Below are 20,154 nucleotides of genomic sequence, written 5' to 3' on the forward strand. Positions count from 1 at the left end.
GTTCTTATTGTGGGTGTGTGTTTGGTGTTGGTATCAGCAGCAACACCCTGCGGGGAGAACAAAAGCATTCAGGTAGGGCAGAGGGAAAACCTGAGAGGCGAGAGGCAGGAAGCTTACTCACTTTTTTTGTTTTAGGTGTTGATGAATCAGGTGAAAGGTGGACCTTTACTGCTTTACATTTGCATTTCTATCATACGATGCGTTTTAATGCACATACGTAACAAGAATACTGTTTGTAAGGAATGTATAAGTGTGCAATAACAACCTAAATGTGTCATATACTTATGTAGTACCATTTCAACATTTCTTTTTTTATGTCATCTCAATTTTCCAAGGAATTTTTCCCTGATGTATATATTTGAACACCTACATGGCAGTGCATAATAACAGCTCAAAGTCAACATTTTGTCATTTGTTTTACCTGATATCATATTGTGACTTTGACTTTAGCACTATTACGTCATGATTTTGACACAGTTCTTCACAATGGTAATGTAACTATTATACATACATTTGCTTATGTACTGTAGGCCAGTGGTTTTCAAACTGTCTGTGTTCAACACACACCAAAGGTCGAGACACACCTGCATTCATATCCAGCCTCTACCACAGGTGTGTTCTAATGACTTTGTTCACTTTTCATTCCCTGGAGGGTTTTTTAAATGATTTTTTTTTTCAGGGTAGAGATGTTGCTTCTGTCTTAGGGAGTGAATATGAGTTAGTATGCAAAGTATGTAGTTTTGTTATAATCTACCTAAAGTAGGGCTAAATTACCCAATCATTACCAGCTGTGACAATAGTGACGCATAAAGAGCAATGTGTCATTATAATCCAGCAACAGAATAAATACAATCTGGCCATTTTTCATAATGAGTTACTTTTGGTGCTTTATGTATTGAATTTTTTGTGTGATGCTTCATAAGCTAGTCTACTTTTATTCAAAGGGACACTAAGTAGTTTTGCAGATGACATTCAAACACAGAATTTTAACATTTACAATAATAATGAGATAATAATACAAACTCAGAAATATTTATGTTTTCCATAAGTGAATAAACAAGCTGTTCTCAGAGGAAAATAAGGTCTCAGAACACTGTGTGAAGCTAGAAAGGTGGCAGGGTCCGCAACATATAATCAAAGTAAAGTTGTGTGATACCAAAGTTTGTTTGTATGTTTTCTTTAATGCTATGTGGCCTTCTTTTACTTAAGATTTTGCAGGGCTTTTAGGCTACTTGTATTGTTGAACTGCGCTACTTTTTATATTTACTAAAGTAATAGATCTCAATACTTACATAAAAAATTTTACTTTATGTCGGCACTGTGACCAAGTAGCCATATTTTGAGGTTAGCTGACAGCTAGCTAGAATAACTTTTAATTTATCTCATCATTTTCAGTTCTAATGTTGATTTAACAATATATAAGTGTCATTTTGTCTTTTAATACCTCAGCATTTGGGCTCCCATACATAAACTATAAATAAATAGATGTGACGTAATGTCAACATTGCAACAAAGTAGCCATAATTTTGAATGTTTGTTGGCAGCTAGTATCATTTAAATATATCAAATAATTGTCTTTGTATGTTGGATAATACGTTTATTTTGTCTATTGACATGTTACAGGCAGTTCGGGGTTCCATATTTAAACTATTGCCACACACAGAGAGTCTCGGGATAGTTTGGTTTCAGGGACCGGTCTGACTCGCCTGACCCAGCCCTCGATGAGTCGCGGTGGGCCGGGCCGGGCTGTCAGGCTGTGAAGGGGGCGGGACAGGTGAGGAGAGCAGTACAAGAGAAAAAAGGATGGGTGGACTTCTTGAGGGAGTGTTGTGTCGCCATGTGAAGGAGAGCAAAGAGACTGCGAGGGTCGCTTTTTAGCTAGTTATCATCGTCGTTATTATTTAGTTTCCGTCTTGTGGTGGGAGCACTCGTCAAACTGAGTCCCGCGAGGCTTTATTTAGCGAGCGTTCTATTTTTAAACCGACTGCGCGTGCACTTTAACGGTTCTCGGTAAAAGAAGCAGGGAGCTGTCAACACGGAGAACTTTTTTTCTTTTTCTTTTTTTTTTAAGTAATAAAACATTTTCCTGTAACCGATAAGTAATAGTACAATATTTCCTTTTTTTTTTTTTTTTTTTTTTAAGTATTTTTGTTTTAGTTGAACTTTAGTCTGTCAGGCTTGTAACCCGTCGCCATGGAGAGGTACGACTGTCACTCAGCAACGCAGGAGTACCCACATCCTTTCATTCACGAGGTGAAGATGACGACGGCGCAGAGGATCAGGGTAACGATCACTTTTAAGTCTCCGTGTTTGATTTCATGGCAGTAAATCCCCTAAATTGTAACTTTAATGGCGAAAGGAATCGCACGGGCTCCAGTCAGCCTCCCAAAACTCGCCACCTGAAACTAATCAGGCGGTTATGTGACTGCCAAGAGTGGAGCTCGTCCTCAGAACAGATTCCTAGCTAAGTAGCTAAACATCAACTGCTTGACTTCAGTGCCAGGAATCAGAGAGTCCAGAGTGCTCTATCCTCTAAACATAAAAGTTAAAGGGTCACTCTGTAGTTTGGGGAAGACATTTTTAATCAGAGGAGAACAACGTCATCACATTGTTGACATCAAGTCACATTTTTTATGTGAGTAGTCACACAGTTTAACCATACAAGATGCCTAAAAGCAATGTAATTGAAATCTTGATTAAAAGTAGGCTTCATGGCATTAAATACAAAACAAACTAACAAAGAAAACTATATAAAATATACATAGAAACTACCAGAATACTTTTTGAAAAGACTAGAAAGTAGTAGAACTTATGTGCAGAGGTCCAAACAAGGACACAAGTACATCTATATTTTGGTAGGTCCAAAAAAAGTGACATACTGGGTGAAAATTATGATGTAAATTAGAATTATACTAGCTGGCTGTCAACTAACCTTGAAATATGACTACTTTGTCATAATGTCGACAAGTATTTACATCTATTACTTAAGTAAAAGCCCTGCATTTACAATCTTAAGTAAAACTAGGCTACACAGCATTAAGAAAATATAATAAAAGAACAAAGAAAACCATATATAAAGATCAGAAAACTTCTTGAAACGACAAAGTAGCATTAGCTTGATGCCCAAATGATAAAGTGTTAGAGGACAAAGGTACATGTGTATATATTGGTAAGTCAAAACTAAAAATGACATACTAAGTGAAAATTAAAGTGAAAAAACAAACTCACCTTAAAGGACTACACAATTTCACACTGTTTTGCTTTGTTTATATGTGGCGGACCCTGCCACCTTTCTAGCTTCAAACAGTGTTCTGGGAAATAAACACGTCTGAGTTTGTGTTATCCCCTAATTAAATTAGAAAATAAAAATTACAATTCTGAGTTTGAATTTTTTTCTCTAAAACTGAAGTGCCCCCTTTAACGCCGACTCTCAATTACTTTACTATAATGACAAGAGTCAGCGAGTTCAGCGTACTTGATTGTCTAAACTCAAGAGTCTAAACTAACTTTTTTGTTTACAGGTTTTTTAGTTTTTTTATGTGATGGATGTTCTTTAAGAGAACAAAGAGTCTTTCACAGTCCTCTCTCTGTCATTGGTGTGTTAAGCAAAACAGACGAGTCATAAATGTTTCAGGCAGAGGCACGGCAGTGACGATAACACTCACCACAGAGTTGCATAACATGCCAGTCGGGCTGGGCTTAAATTAGTAGCATGATGTGAAGAAGAGTGTTTTTCAAACAGTGATACGTATCAGAACATGGGAAACGTGAGACAAACCACAACAAGAACCACTCAAAGTGATGGTGAATGTTCAGTATCGCATCGGGCAAATGTCTCGACACACGCGAAAGACAAATACTTCATACAGATCTTCTGTTTTTAAAGTTGATATGCCATAACACAGGATTAAATGGAAGTTTCAGAATAACATGTCAGCATTTTAACAGTTCAACACCAAATTTAAAATACAGTTTTTTCCCCTCTTACCTGGGCTGCTTTTTATCAAATTTAGGTTGTTTTGTGTGAGCTTTGGAGATGTCTGCCTTCCCTCCAATATGATAAATCTAGATGGCACTCACCCTTGTGGTTCTCAGCGCGCCAGAAACGCATTTGTAAAAGTCAACAGTAATCTCTCTCCAGAAAACACTCAAGATAATCCACAGACCCTTTTTGTGAGCACTTTCAGGCAGGAACTGTTTTCTTTCTGCTAAACTACACCTGACCACCGTATCACCACGCAGAAGGCATGTCAGCCATGTTTGTCATTATACAAGCTGTTTCCTCCTCGGATGTTCAGAAGTCCCTTTTCTGACTTTGCACATGGACAATGTTTTGTATTTATCTCTCTGTGAGTTTAAACAATGCATTCACAGTATTTTCTGGTGTTTGTGTGACCAGGAAGGAAATTGAATATGTTTCTCAAATATTCTCCTTACAGTCCACCCAGTGTTTAAGTTCGTCCGTCCTTGTTACAGCGTCTTATGACGTCAACTGATGTACCAAACTTGTCTTTCACTTTCCTCGCTTTTGCTCTGACTTGAGCCCGTGTTCGCGTGAATTTTCCCAGTCAGAAATATGTTCATTCAACTATTCTGACACCACATGAACGCAATTTTAAAAAATGTACCAATTTCTCTTCTGATCCCCAGGGCGTCATCCTCGGCAGCGTCCTCTTCCCCGTCCGCATCCTCCTGGCGTCTCTCCTCTTCCTCATCATGTGGCCCGTTGCCCGGCTGCGATTGGCCGGCCTGTCCGAGGAGGAGCGCTCTCGACCGGTAAAGGGCTGGCGCCGCTGGCTCTTCCACTCGGTCATCTTGTCGCTGAGCCGAGCCGTCTTCTTCTGCCTGGGCTACTTCTGGGTGAAGGTGAAAGGTCGCAAGGCGGACCTGAAGGAGGCGCCGGTGCTGGTGGTGGCGCCCCACAGCGGCTTTCTGGACATGCTGGTTCTGTGTCCAACCGAGCTGGCGACGGTGGTGTCGCGGTCGGAGAACGCCAGCCTGCCGGTCGTAGGAGGTGAGGAGATGGTTCCTGTCACGGCTTTTGATGGATGGAAAATGAACCGCCAAGAATTCAGTGATCGGATCGTTCATCAAGCTGAAATGCAAAACTTTATCTTGCTACAGCTTCTCTAATCCAAGTGTTTGCTGCTTATCTCTCGTTTTGCATCGCAGAAAATGTTATATTTGAAGTGTGTTTGTGGGATAAACTACAGAATATGAAGACATCCTCAAGGGCTCTTGGAACTTGTGACTGCATATTCAACAACACAAAATGGAGATAAACGATGAGTCAGTTAATTGATTACTCAGACAAATCGGTAACTTTGTTGACAATCAGGTCATTTGAGGAGATGAGAGAGAGAAAATCTGAAGGAAGACTGTAGCAAGCGAGAAATGGAAAATCACTTTGGGGAGTCATTATAGAGGGCAGGCAGAGCAACGTGTAAGATGTTAATGCAGTGAGTGAGAGATTTGAGGAATGGGAGCATTCACCTCGCCACAAACTCTCATCAGACCAAATGAGTCATTTGTTTACATCAGTACTGTTTGTAGTTGTGCCTGGATAATGTCACTTTTATCTGATTTCATCTCAACTGGACATTTTTCTGTTCCTCACCAGCAGACAGTGCAGTGTGATGTCCACCTATTATGCAAACAACCAAGAATAATATTTAGATTAAAGCGGTCGGGGGGGTAAATAAAAGTATGCAGGGAAGTCCAAAGACTAACAAGTGACTCACTCCTCCTGGCTCCTAATCTGCTCTGCCTGCTTCCTGTCTTGCTCTCTGGGCCATCTCGCTCCAGACTCCCTCCCTCATTTGTGGTTCTGATTTTTGTTCCTTTTGTTTGTGTGCGTTTCAGCTCTGCTGGAGTTCAACCAGGCCGTGCTCGTGAGCAGAAAGGATCCAGAGTCGAGGAGGAAGGCCGTCGCCCAGGTCAGGGAGAGGCTGACCTCTGATGGCTACTGGCCACAGGTGAGAGTTGTTCGCTCAAGACTTGTGTTGGCAACAGTCCGCTGCAGCTGGCATTTATTTAAGTGAGAACACAGATTAACTGGAGCCAAACGTCCAACAGCGCAGCCGTCACCGACGTCTGAGCCCTCCAGCATCGTAACATGATTTGCACAAAAGTAACGCCTGCCTTAACGCGGTGGTTGTTGTTTTTTTGTGACATGTGGGAGAGAAAATGAAAAGTTTGTTGGCGCTAAGTGCTCTAATGTTACTTCCCGTGTCCTGTTTATTCATTTTTTTTATCAAATCTGCCTATTTAAGCAAACATGAGATACTTGGTTACATTGGTAGCATATGTGTTTCTTTTTAGTGAGCTGCTCTGAGCACTGCTCACGTGTTTCTCTCCTCGTTCCCTCATTCGCTCCGTTGTTATTAGTGCCGTCTTAGCTTAGCTTCCTCGGTGAAGCTAGCCAGCTAACTTTGTTTCAAGCCTCTCAGGCTCAACACAGCTACGTTAGGGACAGATGGATGGACAGACACGGTTTAAACAATACAAGCTGCACTAAAGTGGACAGGAAAGATTGAAACGGGGTCACCTTCAGCTTGATTTTTATCTCAACTTCACTCCTGTAGAGTCATGACACTGTCCTGCTGACTGACAGAAGGGCGTATAGACACCTTTCAAAGTTCTCAAAATCACATCTGCTGTTTTTGTTCCTGTATAAAAGGTGTCTCCAGGATCACATTTTGCCACGATGACTCACACAGTAAAAGAAAACATTACCAGTCGGTGCTGTCATGGCTGGGAATTATCTGCTACCAGCTTGGCCGCAGACTTGTTTACAGAACTGGCAATTACTACCAAACTACCCAACCGCCACCGCAACAGTCAGGGTAATGCCGGCCGTTACAGTATCGCAAATCTCAAATCTCTGCTCGTTGGCTTCACCTCCAGTAAACAGCTGATCCAGATTAGATACATTATCTGAGATGGAAAGTTGATCTGATTGACAGGAGGAGGCGGCAACCACACTTTTCTGCCTCCATGGATTACATTCGAAGTGCAGAAGTAACCTCGGGTCATGCACGTAACAGAGGGTGCAGAGCTTTTTGGACAATTTTAAACCGATCTATTTGTACACACACTGCCAGGAGAAGGTTTTGTCGTCATCTTAACTCATGAATCACATTTCTGATTTGCAGATGCTGATGTTTCCCGAAGGAACAACGACTAATGGCAGCGTCCTCATCAAATTCAAACCTGGTGAGTATTTGGGCAGAGAGTCCCATCTGGTTTTTCCTGATTCCCACAAATGTTGGAGGAATGAGTGGCATGACTGTTGAAGGGCGTAGCAGCTCGCCGTCTCGCATCTGAATGATTGGACTTCTCATTCCAGTCCCTCCCCTCTGTCTCATTGTTTTTTTTGTTTTTTTTTCTGTCATCAGGTGCCTTCCTTGCCGGGGTGCCTGTCCAACCGGTTCTGTTGCATTACCCCAACGAGCTGGTGAGTGAAGTCGGGTTTGCAAGAGGGTCAAAGGTTTAGTCGATAAGAATTTGAAAGATGTTAAAGATAACTCCTAACATAAACAATAATAGAACAAGTGTCGGTACTGTAAACTTCACCGAGCAACAGAGCTTCTTTGTCCTCCTCCTGCAGTTTGTTTTCACACACAGCTTTTCACTCATTTGTGTCCGTCACCTCTTCCTCGTCGCTTCCCTGCCCACATATCAGTGTTTACACAAGACTATCCTACATTTTATCAGGCTGGAGTTATGTTTATGAACATACTGTCAAAGTTGTCCCGGCCAGTGTGTTTGCATACTGGGGAAAGTGACTACAAGTACAGATGCTATAAAAAAAAAAAAAAAACCTCTCCACCCAGTCTGTTGATATGGAGTTCTGTCTTTTGTTCCACCTGGTTGCATTGTGTGTGACTCCAGTGTTTTTATGACTCCTCCTCAGGATACTGTTCGCTGGACGTACAAAGGAACAACCTGGTGAGTTCCTCCGTCACCTGTCACCTCCAGTCGGTCTGTGATTGGTTCATTTCATTACATAGAAGCTGCAGTAAAAGCACTGGACTTGTACACGATCAGGAAGTTGAGTAATCTTGGGAAATTGCTTAAACAACATCTGGGTTTCTTATTTTTCGAAATAGTCTTAGGTTTTTCATTCTGAGGGAACAAATATGTGTCCTAAGCATATATCAATCAGGGTAGGCCAACATTTTTTTTTTTCAATCAAACAGTCTGACGGCATCACAAACTGCTACCTCTAAACTCACTATAATAACCACATTCCTGCACAAATCCCACCTCTGCACCAGACCACATATATACACCACTTACCTTTTAGACTAACTGCAGTGCGCAAATAGGAAAAATCTGTCTTAAATTTGGTTTAAAATAATCTTGATTGGTGGAAATGTCCTTTTTACAAGCATTAATAAGCCATGATTCACTGTCATATTGTTTATCCATGACGCCCATCCCTATCCATTGTCCAATTGAATGGTTTGTTGGGTGGACTGCAACAGTCAGGCCAGAGCTGCAAACACATTTGCCCATGACAGAGTAAGCGACAAAGTCACAGGATTGGTCCAGACAGTGGAGTCGCGTTCCCCCATTTGCAGCTGCCCTGTCCAAACCAATCCATGCAAAGCGTCACATACATGCAGGCGGAAACATGCATCATTAGTAGGAGCTGTAGCTGCCTGTATGGGCAACAAAAGTTTCCATGGTGATCTTTCTACATTAAATGTAACATTGACTTTTTGTCCATCAGGATTGAGGCGCTGTGGCACACAACCTCCCAGCTCTACACCAACGTGACTGTTGAGGTGAGACTGTTCACCAGATCATTGCCTTTTTAGTGTTAAGTTACTTTGTTTTAATGTTCTGTTTCATCCTGCTCCACCTCTGCCTGCTGCTGTGACTAATACTCTTTTATTGTGCTGCAGTTCCTGCCAGTTTACAACCCCTCCCAGGAGGAGAAGAATGACCCCAACCTGTATGCAGACAATGTTCAGAAGCTCATGGCCAAGTAAGAAGCCCAGTGTGCAGCTGTTTGATGATTTATGTAACCGTGTCAGGGACAACTGGTGTTATTTTATTGCCTGTTTGATCAGTTAGAAGCCTCTGCTTATAATTTATAATCTTTTAATACGATGTTGTCATCTGTTGTCTTCTGTTGTGCTGATGGCTGCTGGGATTTTAACCTTTCTAAATGGAATAAAAAACAAACATTGGAGGTGTTTGAGGTCAGGCCTCAGATGTTATTGTAGTTTCCGATAGCTGCCAGTAGATGGTAATAAAGAGCCATGTTTTTTCTGTCATGCCATGTCCACTGAGTAGTAGTTGTGCTTTTTGAACTTAATTTAAGTTTCAATTTGCAAAATACTTGTTTTTCTTTCTGTGGAGGTTTGGTCCATTGTGAAGCTACATCACATTACACACAGAAAAGCTTGTCCAAATTCTATTTTCATTCTTTTTTTCTTTAAAGCTAAAAATGACGGCATGTTGTTTTCAGTCGCGTAAAGAAATTGTTGGATGTAAGCTGTTCTTTGAGATGACACAACAGCGGTTGTCTACATTTTTCCGTATACAAATTAAACCTTTCACTCAAGGAATTTTCTCCAAAACAAACCAAATGCACAAAAGTGACCTTTTGTTTTTGGCCGTCTCTGTATTTTAGTCCACAGCTCAGACTTGAACTAGGAGGGTAAAGGCACAGGGCTGATTTGATAAATGAAAGCCTGCATTGACTTAACTGTTTAGTAGAAGCTACATATTGTAACATCTGTCATCATGCTCCTCTCCTCCGTCCCTCAGAGCCCTGGGAGTCCCAGCTACAGATTATGTGATGGATGGCCGAGTTCCCGTCAGTAAACTGGGCGGTCTCTCTCTCCCAGTGGAGTCGCCTGCCAGGAAAACACTCTCACTGTTGCAGAGAAGGTACAGGAGCTCTGACACGGAGTGTTTTTTTTTCCCTTCTTCTTCTTTTCTTCTTCTTTCTCACCATCGTCGTCTCTTTCAGTCTGGGAGCTTGTGACGTGGAAGCAGCACTGGACAGAATGATTGACAGGTGTCAGACAGGAGCTCAGGGTTCAGCCCGAGCCAGTGTGGACGAGCTCGCCGCCATCCTCGGGCTGACGGACCGACAGGCAGCCGTCACCATCTGTGGCCTCTACTACTTCAAGGTGATAGAGGTTTTTGTGCACGTTTGTGTTCAGACATAATCTAATCATCTCATCACTTCACATCCGATCTGTGTTTTAAAGTGATAAATGTCCTCTGGAGTTTTATGGTTTTGATATAACTGCTATGAAAGGGCGCACTGTCCGACAATAGCAGTTATTATATGATACTTAATTGTTTCCCAGATGACTCCAAAATCTTTATAACGCTAATTCATATCTCAGAAACGCAATTTCCCTAAACTTGATTCGAATTTGGTGTTCAGAAGGTCACTCACAAACACACATTCTTGGCAATTACTCTACAATTAATTTGATTATTATGCCATGGTTTTGCCCAACTGTCTGACCGGGTAAAATGAAGACGTGACAACATTTAATATCCAAAAGATCAAACTTTAACTTCACTGTCGCATGTCATGATATTCTGAGTCGAAGGCAACACGCACACCTTTTCTGTGATGCAAGGACATCAAAAACATCTGGTTCTATTTGTGTTGTTCCAGGATGAAATTGTGGACCTCCGACAGATCTGTTTGAGTGTTGCTGCTCTGTCAGGATTGTTCAGCTTCAAGTCGGTGCTCCACACTGCCTTTACTGTAAGTCCTGCTGTTTTATTTATATATACATTTTTATAAAGATGAAGAAAACTATCTCAGTGAACGTGTTCATGTGTCACATCATTTCGTCACAGAGCTCTTTGTGTATTTTAGCTGTTTGACAGAGAGGGCACAGGCAGTCTGAGTGCAGAGCAGCTGTCCAACCTGATGGGGGCGCTGCTGGGTGTTCCTCAACGCAACACTGCTGAGCTTTACACTCAGGCGTCCAATCAAGGCCAGCTTACTGAAGGTGAGTGACCAGGATCTGCTGTTTCTCACTGTACAAGTGATGCACCAAACCCCATTAGGATTTTGGTCAATTTAAGGAAACAGAGTTGTATTTTTTTCACGTTGAGATCTTTAATTAAATGTAAATATAAACTAAAAAAGTCATAATTTTTCATTTTCCCACAGAATGTCTTCTGCAAGTGCTGACGACCCACCCGACGTATCAGCGAGTGGCAAACGAGTTCATGCAGTGCGACAAAGCGGGCGCTCACCTGGCCAACGGGAAGGCCGAGAACAACAACAGCAGCATGCAAAACGGCAACGGATCTATCCACTACAACAAGAAGTTTGATTGAGGATTTTATCAATCGATTAATATCCCTCTTTGCTCAGTTTGTTCTGTACTCTGCAGCCTCATAGGACAAACTGAAGCAGAGTTATCTTTGACAAATGATTGTATTTTCTTTTTTTTTGTTTGAGAGTGTTTGGATGTATGGACGTATTTTTACTCAATATTACTGTAATTTTATTCCACAAAACCAAAGTGTGTGTGTGTGTGTGTATGTGTGCCTTTTAAATACCCTCATGATATCTTGTCCAGATGCTGTTAAAGGACTCGATAACTTTTGTCATTTGAAGCCATATATTTATTTATAAAATTCCCTCTTTTGTATATTGAATGTTTTTCTGTGTTTACTTTTAACGGGACAATCATAAGTGCAAAAAGACTCTGTAAATCAAAATGAATTTTATGTAAATGACTGTAAATGACCCGTTTTTATATTTAAAAATGAATTAAACTGTGAATTGTTTTATGGAGATTTTTGGTATTGTATTTTATTTTCTCAGTATCAAATTTCCTTGGACGTCCACTTGATGCTCTTGGCTCTTGCATCATTTTAATGGAAGCAATTTAAATGCAGACCGAAACACGTCTTGCTCTTCTTTCTCTTCCCGCCTTTCCTTTCTCCTTACCCAGCCGCCGGTTGAACAGGATGAAGTCTTTATACTTTGTGGGTAACTTTTTGGAACGCAGTGTTTTCGTCTTGTTGGTTCCCTTACGACCTGCTCTGGTCACAACCGTTTCTTGTCCGGCTGATGAATCTAAGCTCTTTCTATAACTTCTTCTTAAGGGCGGAGTTGGTTTACAGCCAGGTGTTTCCACCTGTGCTTCATCGTTCTTCCTCCACCTTCCTCTTTTCATCGGACTTGAGCTGATCGTTTCTGTTTCGTTCAGCCTCGCCTTTCTCTCTTCAGAAGACTCGCGATCTTGGCGGTATCTTTTCATCAGACTGGAGGTGAGGCTTTGGCCTTGTATGGCCGCTGTATTGTCTCGACTAGATGGGTGAGCCTCGGCTGTCTTGTTCACTCCTATCCCTTTGGACACCTTCGGTTTATGAGTCTCAGACCTTAAGCTGTAAAAGTCCAAAGTTGTGGTTCCTGCAACCGTTTTGTGTCGTTTCCGGGTCTCTGGAGAGAAAAAGGGGGTTAAGTGTGGAGTTTCCTCACAGCTTTTCACAGAAGGTAACTCATTTATCTCATCCGTTAGTCCTTTGGGGGATTCCTGTCGACTTTGATCAAACTTTACTGAATCGTGTGTTGAATGGAAATGTCTCTTAACTCTTGCGCTCCCTCCAGAATCATTTTTCTTGTTGGGAACTTGACTTGAAACCAGCAGATTCTGAGCCATCTCTGAAAGTTTGATTTTCCCTCCCGTTCTCGTGGCAGGAGGAGGGATCGGCTCTACTCTTTCTTTGGGCGTTTTGCTCTGACTTCTCCTTCTCAGCACATAACCAGACTTTGGAAGCCCTTCTTCCTCTCTTTGTTCCATCGACTCACCCAAGTCTTTCACCTTTGGAGCACTTTCCACCCCAGTGTGAGAGCTCAGATCTCTGTCCACCTTGAGCTCCTGCTGTTGTGCCGTCTTTTCAATCTCTGCCAAACGCCCATCAGGGGTCCTTCTTTCCCCCCTTGCTTGTTGGTTTACTGTCGTTCGGACACCTTTACCGATATTTTCCTCACATTTTAGGTCTGTTTCGCGGCGTTCTTCAGAAGACACAACAGAGGATGCAACCTCTTGAGAGGCTTGCAGCTCCAGGTCCTGTTTTTCAGACACCAAGTCGCATAAATCCTCATCGACTGGCGGATCACATGACTCTGTGTGGGAACCTTCTACGAAAGACGTATTGGCTTGCTCAGGAACCGCGAAGACCTCAAGACAAGAGGGCGTCAGATTTGTGTGTTTGGGGCTACATTCCTCAGGTTTCCTAATCTGAGCTGAAAAGTTGGCTGTCAACAAATCAGCTCTGAAACTTGATGCAGAATCCTTTGTTGCCATCTTGCAAGGGTCCATGTTGGACCCTGAAACACTGGAGAACTCGAGGGAGGGAGGATCCCCCTCCTGAAGGTTTTGGGACGTCTGTGTGTCTGCAACGTTTGAGGACTCTTCTGACTCACCCTCGCTGGGACATACGGCTGCCAGTTCCTCAACCGGTGAATCACTGTTTCTTGACACCACATCCGAAGTAGAACTGTTGGTGAGCAGCTGAAGAGATGAAATGATTGACTCAAATATGTTGACAATGTCGACGTATCCTGTCGTGGCATCGGTTTGGAGTGGCTCTTCAAGACGGATGGGAGAAGAGCCAGTCCAACCGTCGTTTGACTCAATGTTCCTTGTCCTCGGAGGTGAATTCTGTCCGTCGTGGTTTGGACTTGTGTCAGACTTCGTGCCGACTGGTGATTGAACTCTTTGGACGCCTGAAGTCGCCGGAGCGTTGGAGTCCGCAGAAGGTGAATATGAATCCTGCTGCAGGAGCGAGGGAAGATGAGAGATGAGTTCATCAGCCTTTTTAATTTAGCATTCGTTAGTGCATGTTCCTGATAAACTGGCAACAGGATACTGCAGTCAAAGTCTTTTGCAAGTAAGATAAAGTTATGAAATCTCAGGGCTTTTTCCTCAAAATATCACCATTTTCTTATTGTATTTGCAATTTTACGTCCAAACTTTTTCAGTATTAAAGTATTCTGATGAACTTCATTGGACCTTTCATTCAACCGGGCCAGTCATTAAGAACAAAGTCTTGGGAAGGAGAGATCCCAGCGACAAAGCTATTATTTTTTTTATCATTTTACCTCGTGCTGAAGTTCTCGCAGTAGGACGCCAATGGGCTCCGGGTCTGCAGAAAGGAGGGAATCCAGGGAATCTTCTGGATTTAGAATCGAATCCACCTGAGAAGACAAGATGATAAACGCGTTTTCTTTAATATGTGGTGATTTATATCCACTATGTGCATTTTGTGGACCTGACTACTGGAATAAAACACAGCGCTTCAATACAATATAACCTTGTTTAGAAAATTGATCTCAGCCCTCATCATGTCGACTTGTAGTTATTTATATTTTAGTGATTTCAATTCATCTGTGTATGTAGATATATATATATATTAATTTCATTTAGACAAAGGGGTGAGAGCTAACAAGCTATGCTTCTTCTCACTCCTTTTCGAATGTTATTTGTTTTACTTTTTATCATTATTATTTTGCTTCCTCAAAATCTTCATTTCTATATTATGTTGTGTAATAATTTGTTAAATAGCAATCAGGAAGCCGTGTTCCATTTTGCATATTCGGAATAAATAAAAAAAAAAAAATAAAAAAAATCTATCTAATTATCTTTCCCAATTGCTAATATGTAGGACTTTTTACTGTATGAATGTCATTTACTTATGTATAAGAAATTGCTTTTTAAAAGGATTTTAGTATAATTGAGCTCTTCCCTATTAGTATACCTTTTTGTTCTTGTAATTGACTCGATGCACTGATCAAAAAAAGTCTTCTAGGATGAAACTACTACTACTGCTACTTCTGCCCTGACGACCACTCTGTTCCCTCTGATTTAAATGAAACTTAGCTAATGAGCAGTTATCTTAGAACTACTACAAAAATATCATAAAAGTCATCCTGACGACTCACCCCTCTGATGAAGCCCTCATCGCTGAACAGTTTCTCCAGATACTCCACTTTTCTTTTCTTCTCGTGTTCCTCGTTCTCTCCGGTCTTCTTGCCCTCTTGGATCTGAGTGTTGTTGGAAAGATTTTGGTGTTGAAAGTGCTTTTATTTTAACTTTATCTTTACGCTGTAGAGTTTTCTAACTTTTTGAAACATTTTAGCACAGAGACAAAACATTTAAAAATGATCAACACACCGACCAAAGATGATAAAATGTAACATTATAACATATCGAAGGGGACCTGGAGACCGAGGGAGTCCATGATCGCCATGTACTCCTCAAAGACTCGTTCTGACAGCGATTCTTCATCCGAAGAGGGCAGAGATCCGGGAGAAATGCTGGATTCTGTTGTTTTGCCGTCTGTGTCGCCATTTTCTTGCTGTCCTTCTGCGAGAAAAGAAAGTAAGGAAAAGATTCAAAAATGGGGAGGACGGGGGCAAAATCTTCAGTACAAAGTCAGAGAAGTCTCTGAAATGACGTCCCGGTGAGCGCCTTCGTTGACCTCTGACCTTCTGACTTGGCCTGCTCTTCACTCTGCTCGGACGTCGCTGTTGCACAAAGCTGCTCGTCGACCTGCTGAGCTGCTCTTCTCAACACCCTGAAGTCAGATACAGCCTCACAATCAGGATTCGATTCAAAGATGCTTATACATCTCCTATAATGTGATCTGTTATATATCTGTTACCAGTCTGGATTGCAGAGTTGAGGTTGGGGCATCCTAAGCAAGCACCCGCCTGGGTGAAGTAGATGCAGGTAGAGCTGAGGAAGAGGAGGTGGGGCGCACCAGAAAGGCGCCATCACACGGGGAGTAAAACCAAACCCTGAGTTTGAAGTAGAGGCGACGGGGGTCATAGTCATCCTGTTGGGCCATGGAGGAAAGCAGGGGTGGCATGTGCGCTGTGGTGTAAGAGGTGTCAGGACGGGATGAGGCCTGCAAAGAAAGGGACCGCCTGGAGCTCGGGGAGCGACGGGGCCGCTCGAGCTTGGGATGAGATGTTGATGCACAGGTTGCTGGTTTGAGCATCTTTGATGAGAGTTGGCTGTCGTCAGGATCATTTCTGAAGCTCTGGAAGCTCCCTGTGCCGCTGATCCGCCCATCACAAGACGAGGTTCTGCTGGATGAAGCTGTCTGTTGGAGAATTCGAGGCTCGTCTGGAGGGACGGGCCCGACAGTTGTCGGGTGTCTCGTCCTTTTCGTGAAGGCGATCTGTCAGCGGAGGACAGTTGGGACAAAGGCGTGCGATTGAATGCTCGTCCTTCATTCACCATGATCTCAGGCAGGAGGAACACAGCTGGATCCATCTTTTCTCTCTGAAACTGAGAACCAACAAAGGTTTTCTTTGGAAAGCCTGAGACCACATGTTGAAATTCAGGGAATGCTCCAATATTTATTGACGTCATCACTTAAACACACAGTATGTAATTTCTGCCACTTTAGAAAACAAAATCAAAGCAGTGTGGGATCATGGGAGTTGTTGTCTTCATATGTAAACAACCACCATGGCAATGAGATCTATCGTGACTCAGGAAGAAAAGTTTTATTCACATTACGTTAAGTCTCTTGTAGCGACAAGCGGCCAAATGAAGTGTTACTTTCATTAAAATTCTGGATTTGTCTGGGTACGAACAACGTTGGAAACATTTTGGCAGGGTTGTAAAAATTACCCAGAAGTGAAGATGTTAAAATATGACTTTGCTAAAAATTAAAGTCTTCCACACAACTTAAAGTATCCAATATCAAAATTAAATGTCTGTCAATAAAAGTAAAGTACAAGTGAAATTAAATTAAATATGTATTTTCAAGCATGTGCGTACATGTGGGTCAGCTGATGTGACATTCAGCATTTTTCTGATTAAAGGAATTTGCAGCTTTAAACTCATCAACACATTATAAAATGTAAAATGAAATAATAAGCCCCTAATAGAATAAAGGTATCATATATCTGATCCAGTCATGGGTTTTTTCAACATGTCTGTAAACCTTCAATGCTAATTTAAAGATCTGTAGTTAGGTGCTAATGTAAAATGACTGCAAAAATCAGTTCAAACAATGAAAGTGGAAGATTATACACTTTTTATACATCAATCAAATAATTCTACAGTGCTTACCTTCTTGTAGGAGATGTTTAACCTTCAGCTAACACACTCGGCTTGAATTTGTAGGTTTTTGAAAATAAACTTAATTGAGGTTGATTTGTTTTCTTTTAAAAGTTGTGATTTCTCCATGTAAACATTCCAAACTTCATCAAGTGACATCGATTAAAATGTAATACTATTTTCATATACTTATTTATATATCTCTCTATGTATAATTGTTTACAGTATAACTAGCTATATGAGTCAAATAAAGCTTCAATATAGCTTTTAAAAACAGCCAATTCCTTGTTGTGTGTGCTCATGGAGGCACTAAAAAAGCCAGAAATATTTAAACAATATGTTTCTTACATACAAGGTAGGCCTAGAGGCTCAGTTTATATTAATGATGGAAGTTGTTGATAAGCAAGTTAATAGTTTTATCATAAATATAAATTACAAATATTCTATTTGATACGTTTTCTAAGCAGATGAAATAAAACCAAAATATAATTAATTATATCTTTTTGAATGATAAAAAAAAAAGCTATAAGAAACTTTAGAAGCATTTTAAATTGTCTTTTATATGTGGAAACTGAAATTGGCGACATCCGCGAACTGTTATCTTAAGAAACCCCATTTCCCAGGGTGCTTTGCGCACTGAATTCCAAACCGGATATCCGCCTCGCTTTCCTAGCGACGAGAAAGTTCGCCACACGTGGAGTTCAGAGGGGAAACGGCGTGTTAGCACCAAACTTTGAGGTGTTATCGATATAAAAACAACCTAGTCGATATATTTTGTAATTTTTTGAAGCTTTAAATCAAGTTTGCGTCAAGATGTTTCTGCAGTTTTACATCAATGAGAACGGGGACAGAATCTACACCCTGAAGGTAACGATAGCGTTGTGTTTACAGTCACCATCTCTCACATTATCCTTTATAAATGTGTTTTTACTTCTTTATTAACGTTGTTTTACCTATGTATTAAATATGCTTTGGCTTATTTGAACAAGTTAAACTTGCTCATGAAGCTTTAACTCAACATCGATAAGTACGCTATGCTGAAGTTAGCTAGCAGCTAATGCCTGAAATGCGAAAATATTTATGTCTTGTGACTTTCATATTAAACTTCAGGGGGAAACGAGGCTTGTCAAAGTCAAATACAGAAGTTAATACAAATGTTATCGACTGTTTAAAGCTAATATTTTACTAGCATCACATCAAAGTTTCTTGGAGGCTTTCTTGCTATAACACCTCCTATGCTAACATCACAGAAACTTCATATAGATTAGTGCAAGAAAACACTGAAGTTGCTATGCACCTCTCATTACATATGTGAGGCTATTGTTAAGCCTGTCATCTACTGAATGTATTTAGCAAACATGAAATCAAGTAATAACAGTGGACTTAATGATATGTTTGTATCGATGCAGCAAAGGAAACCCAGCATACACCAAACACAAACTAAATAAAGAAACTATACATCATATGAACAAGGTTTTCTCATAAAACTGAAGCTTGTCATAGATTTAAAGTTTTAATGGTTGTCTTTGCCTGCTACAAACAGCTGCCTTTACTACTAACACATAAAGGCTTTTTCTACACGGCCAAAAAAACTAAAAACAAACTCCTGATACTATTAGCGTAGCTATTTTTAATGCATGAGGTGTTATACATCCTTTTTGTTTCTTATATCCAAACAACCTTTGGAAATGTTTGCATGTGAATAAAACTCAGCAGATGTAGATATTATTTTTCTCTCACAGTACTGAAATCAACTGAGCTATTGTGCATTTTCTCTCCTCCTTTGTGACTAATAGAAGATCGACCCTGAGGGGCAGCCCACCAGCTCGGCCCACCCGGCTCGCTTCTCCCCCGACGACAAGTTCTCCCGACACAGAGTGACGGTGAAGAAGCGCTTCGGCCTTCTGCTCACCCAGCAGCCCAGACCTGTTCTGTGAGAGGGCGGCAGACGAAGAGGCTCTGGATGGATGGATGGATGGATGGATGGATATGAGACCAAGACACGGAGGGATGAGGATGGAGCTGTGAAGCAAAAACAAATAACACGTTTGGGATCCCAGCTTACGAAAGTGCTGCCAGGACTTGTCCTCAGTTTTCACCGAATACACCTGGCTCAGATTTAGGGGACTGATCATGTTTGGATATCTTATTTTTATGCACCGTATTATCTTGATGTTCGTTGAAGTTTGTCATAATTTAGTTTTCATGCTGAATAAATGTTTGGTTGATTGTTTGTAGGCAGTGTTGTCACTGTGTGTATTTTTAAAATCCAGATCAGTGCCACAGTTAAGATTTTAAAACTGAATAAATGAGAAATATGATACATTGAGTTGTTTCCACACAGCAGGAGAGATATGATTATGAGTATGCTATGGCCTTCACATTCAGCAGATCTCAATGTAATCAGAAATTAAATTATCATCTGTGAGAGATTTTCCAATATTTGGGTAGACAGTGCATTTATTATAACAGGGGAAACAGCTGTAATATCTCTAAAGCCTGGATATTTGCTGACGAATGCTGACTTCTCAAGAATTTTCCCAAATGAATAACATCATGAAATGACTCATAAGATTTGAGGAAGTTCTTTAACGTGATTTGCTGAAAAGATACTTTGTTATGAGTCAAAGTCCTGGGTTCAAAAGTTGACAAAGTTATTACCAGCAAAAATAAGAATACAGTGTAAAATGAGATGCAGCAATAGTAACTTGGGATGCAACTAAAGATATAATGAATAATGACTTCAATATGCGATTAATATGAATATACAACGGCCTCAAAAATATATTTAAAGGGGCACAATGTAGTTTTGGAGAAGAAATGAAAACTCAGAATTTTTAAAATTTTATAATAATAGAAACTCAAAAACATTTATTTTTTTCCATAAGTGAATAAACAAGCTGTTCTCAGAAGAAAATAAGGTCTCCAGAACACTGTTTGAAGCTACAACGGTGGCAGGGTCCGCCACATATAAACAAATTAAACAGTATGAAATTGTGTCCTTTAAAGTCACTTTTTGTACAAAGTCGATAAACGAGTTTGTTGCACTATGTAGTTTTGGGGAAGGAAT

At 41.0% G+C, this 20,154-nt stretch overlaps 3 protein-coding genes across 4 annotated transcripts; 2 read left to right on the forward strand and 1 right to left on the reverse strand.

Moving 5' to 3' along the window:
• The first annotated feature begins 1,814 nt into the window (after positions 1 to 1,814).
• Positions 1,815 to 11,796, forward strand: lpcat4 (lysophosphatidylcholine acyltransferase 4). The gene is made up of 13 exons (XM_030430512.1): positions 1,815 to 2,283; positions 4,651 to 5,014; positions 5,863 to 5,975; positions 7,155 to 7,215; positions 7,398 to 7,456; positions 7,916 to 7,950; positions 8,738 to 8,792; positions 8,913 to 8,995; positions 9,784 to 9,906; positions 9,989 to 10,151; positions 10,655 to 10,747; positions 10,862 to 10,997; positions 11,162 to 11,796. Exons 1-13 carry the CDS (start codon positions 2,194 to 2,196, stop codon positions 11,329 to 11,331), a joined length of 1,545 nt encoding a protein of 514 aa, XP_030286372.1. The 5' UTR covers positions 1,815 to 2,193; the 3' UTR covers positions 11,332 to 11,796.
• Positions 11,783 to 17,176, reverse strand: LOC115589534 (uncharacterized). Of its 2 annotated transcripts, none has more exons than XM_030430478.1 (7): positions 17,097 to 17,176; positions 15,673 to 16,304; positions 15,497 to 15,585; positions 15,229 to 15,374; positions 14,951 to 15,052; positions 14,111 to 14,206; positions 11,783 to 13,781 (listed from the first exon to the last, which is right to left on the reverse strand). In XM_030430478.1, exons 2-7 carry the CDS (start codon positions 16,287 to 16,289, stop codon positions 11,889 to 11,891), a joined length of 2,943 nt encoding a protein of 980 aa, XP_030286338.1. In that variant the 5' UTR covers positions 16,290 to 16,304; positions 17,097 to 17,176; the 3' UTR covers positions 11,783 to 11,888. The 2 variants fall into 2 exon arrangements, with proteins under 2 accessions (XP_030286338.1, XP_030286337.1); XM_030430477.1 differs by having other exon boundaries at positions 11,783 to 13,784.
• A 551-nt stretch (positions 17,177 to 17,727) lies between these two features.
• nop10 (NOP10 ribonucleoprotein homolog (yeast)) lies at positions 17,728 to 19,325 on the forward strand. Its single transcript, XM_030430587.1, has 2 exons — positions 17,728 to 17,951; positions 18,881 to 19,325. Exons 1-2 carry the CDS (start codon positions 17,898 to 17,900, stop codon positions 19,019 to 19,021), a joined length of 195 nt encoding a protein of 64 aa, XP_030286447.1. The 5' UTR covers positions 17,728 to 17,897; the 3' UTR covers positions 19,022 to 19,325.
• Positions 19,326 to 20,154: the final 829 nt, after the last annotated feature.

The sequence above is a fragment of the Sparus aurata genome, chromosome 10 (genome assembly GCF_900880675.1).
Source record: "Sparus aurata chromosome 10, fSpaAur1.1, whole genome shotgun sequence".
Classification (NCBI taxonomy): Eukaryota; Metazoa; Chordata; class Actinopteri; order Spariformes; family Sparidae; genus Sparus; species Sparus aurata.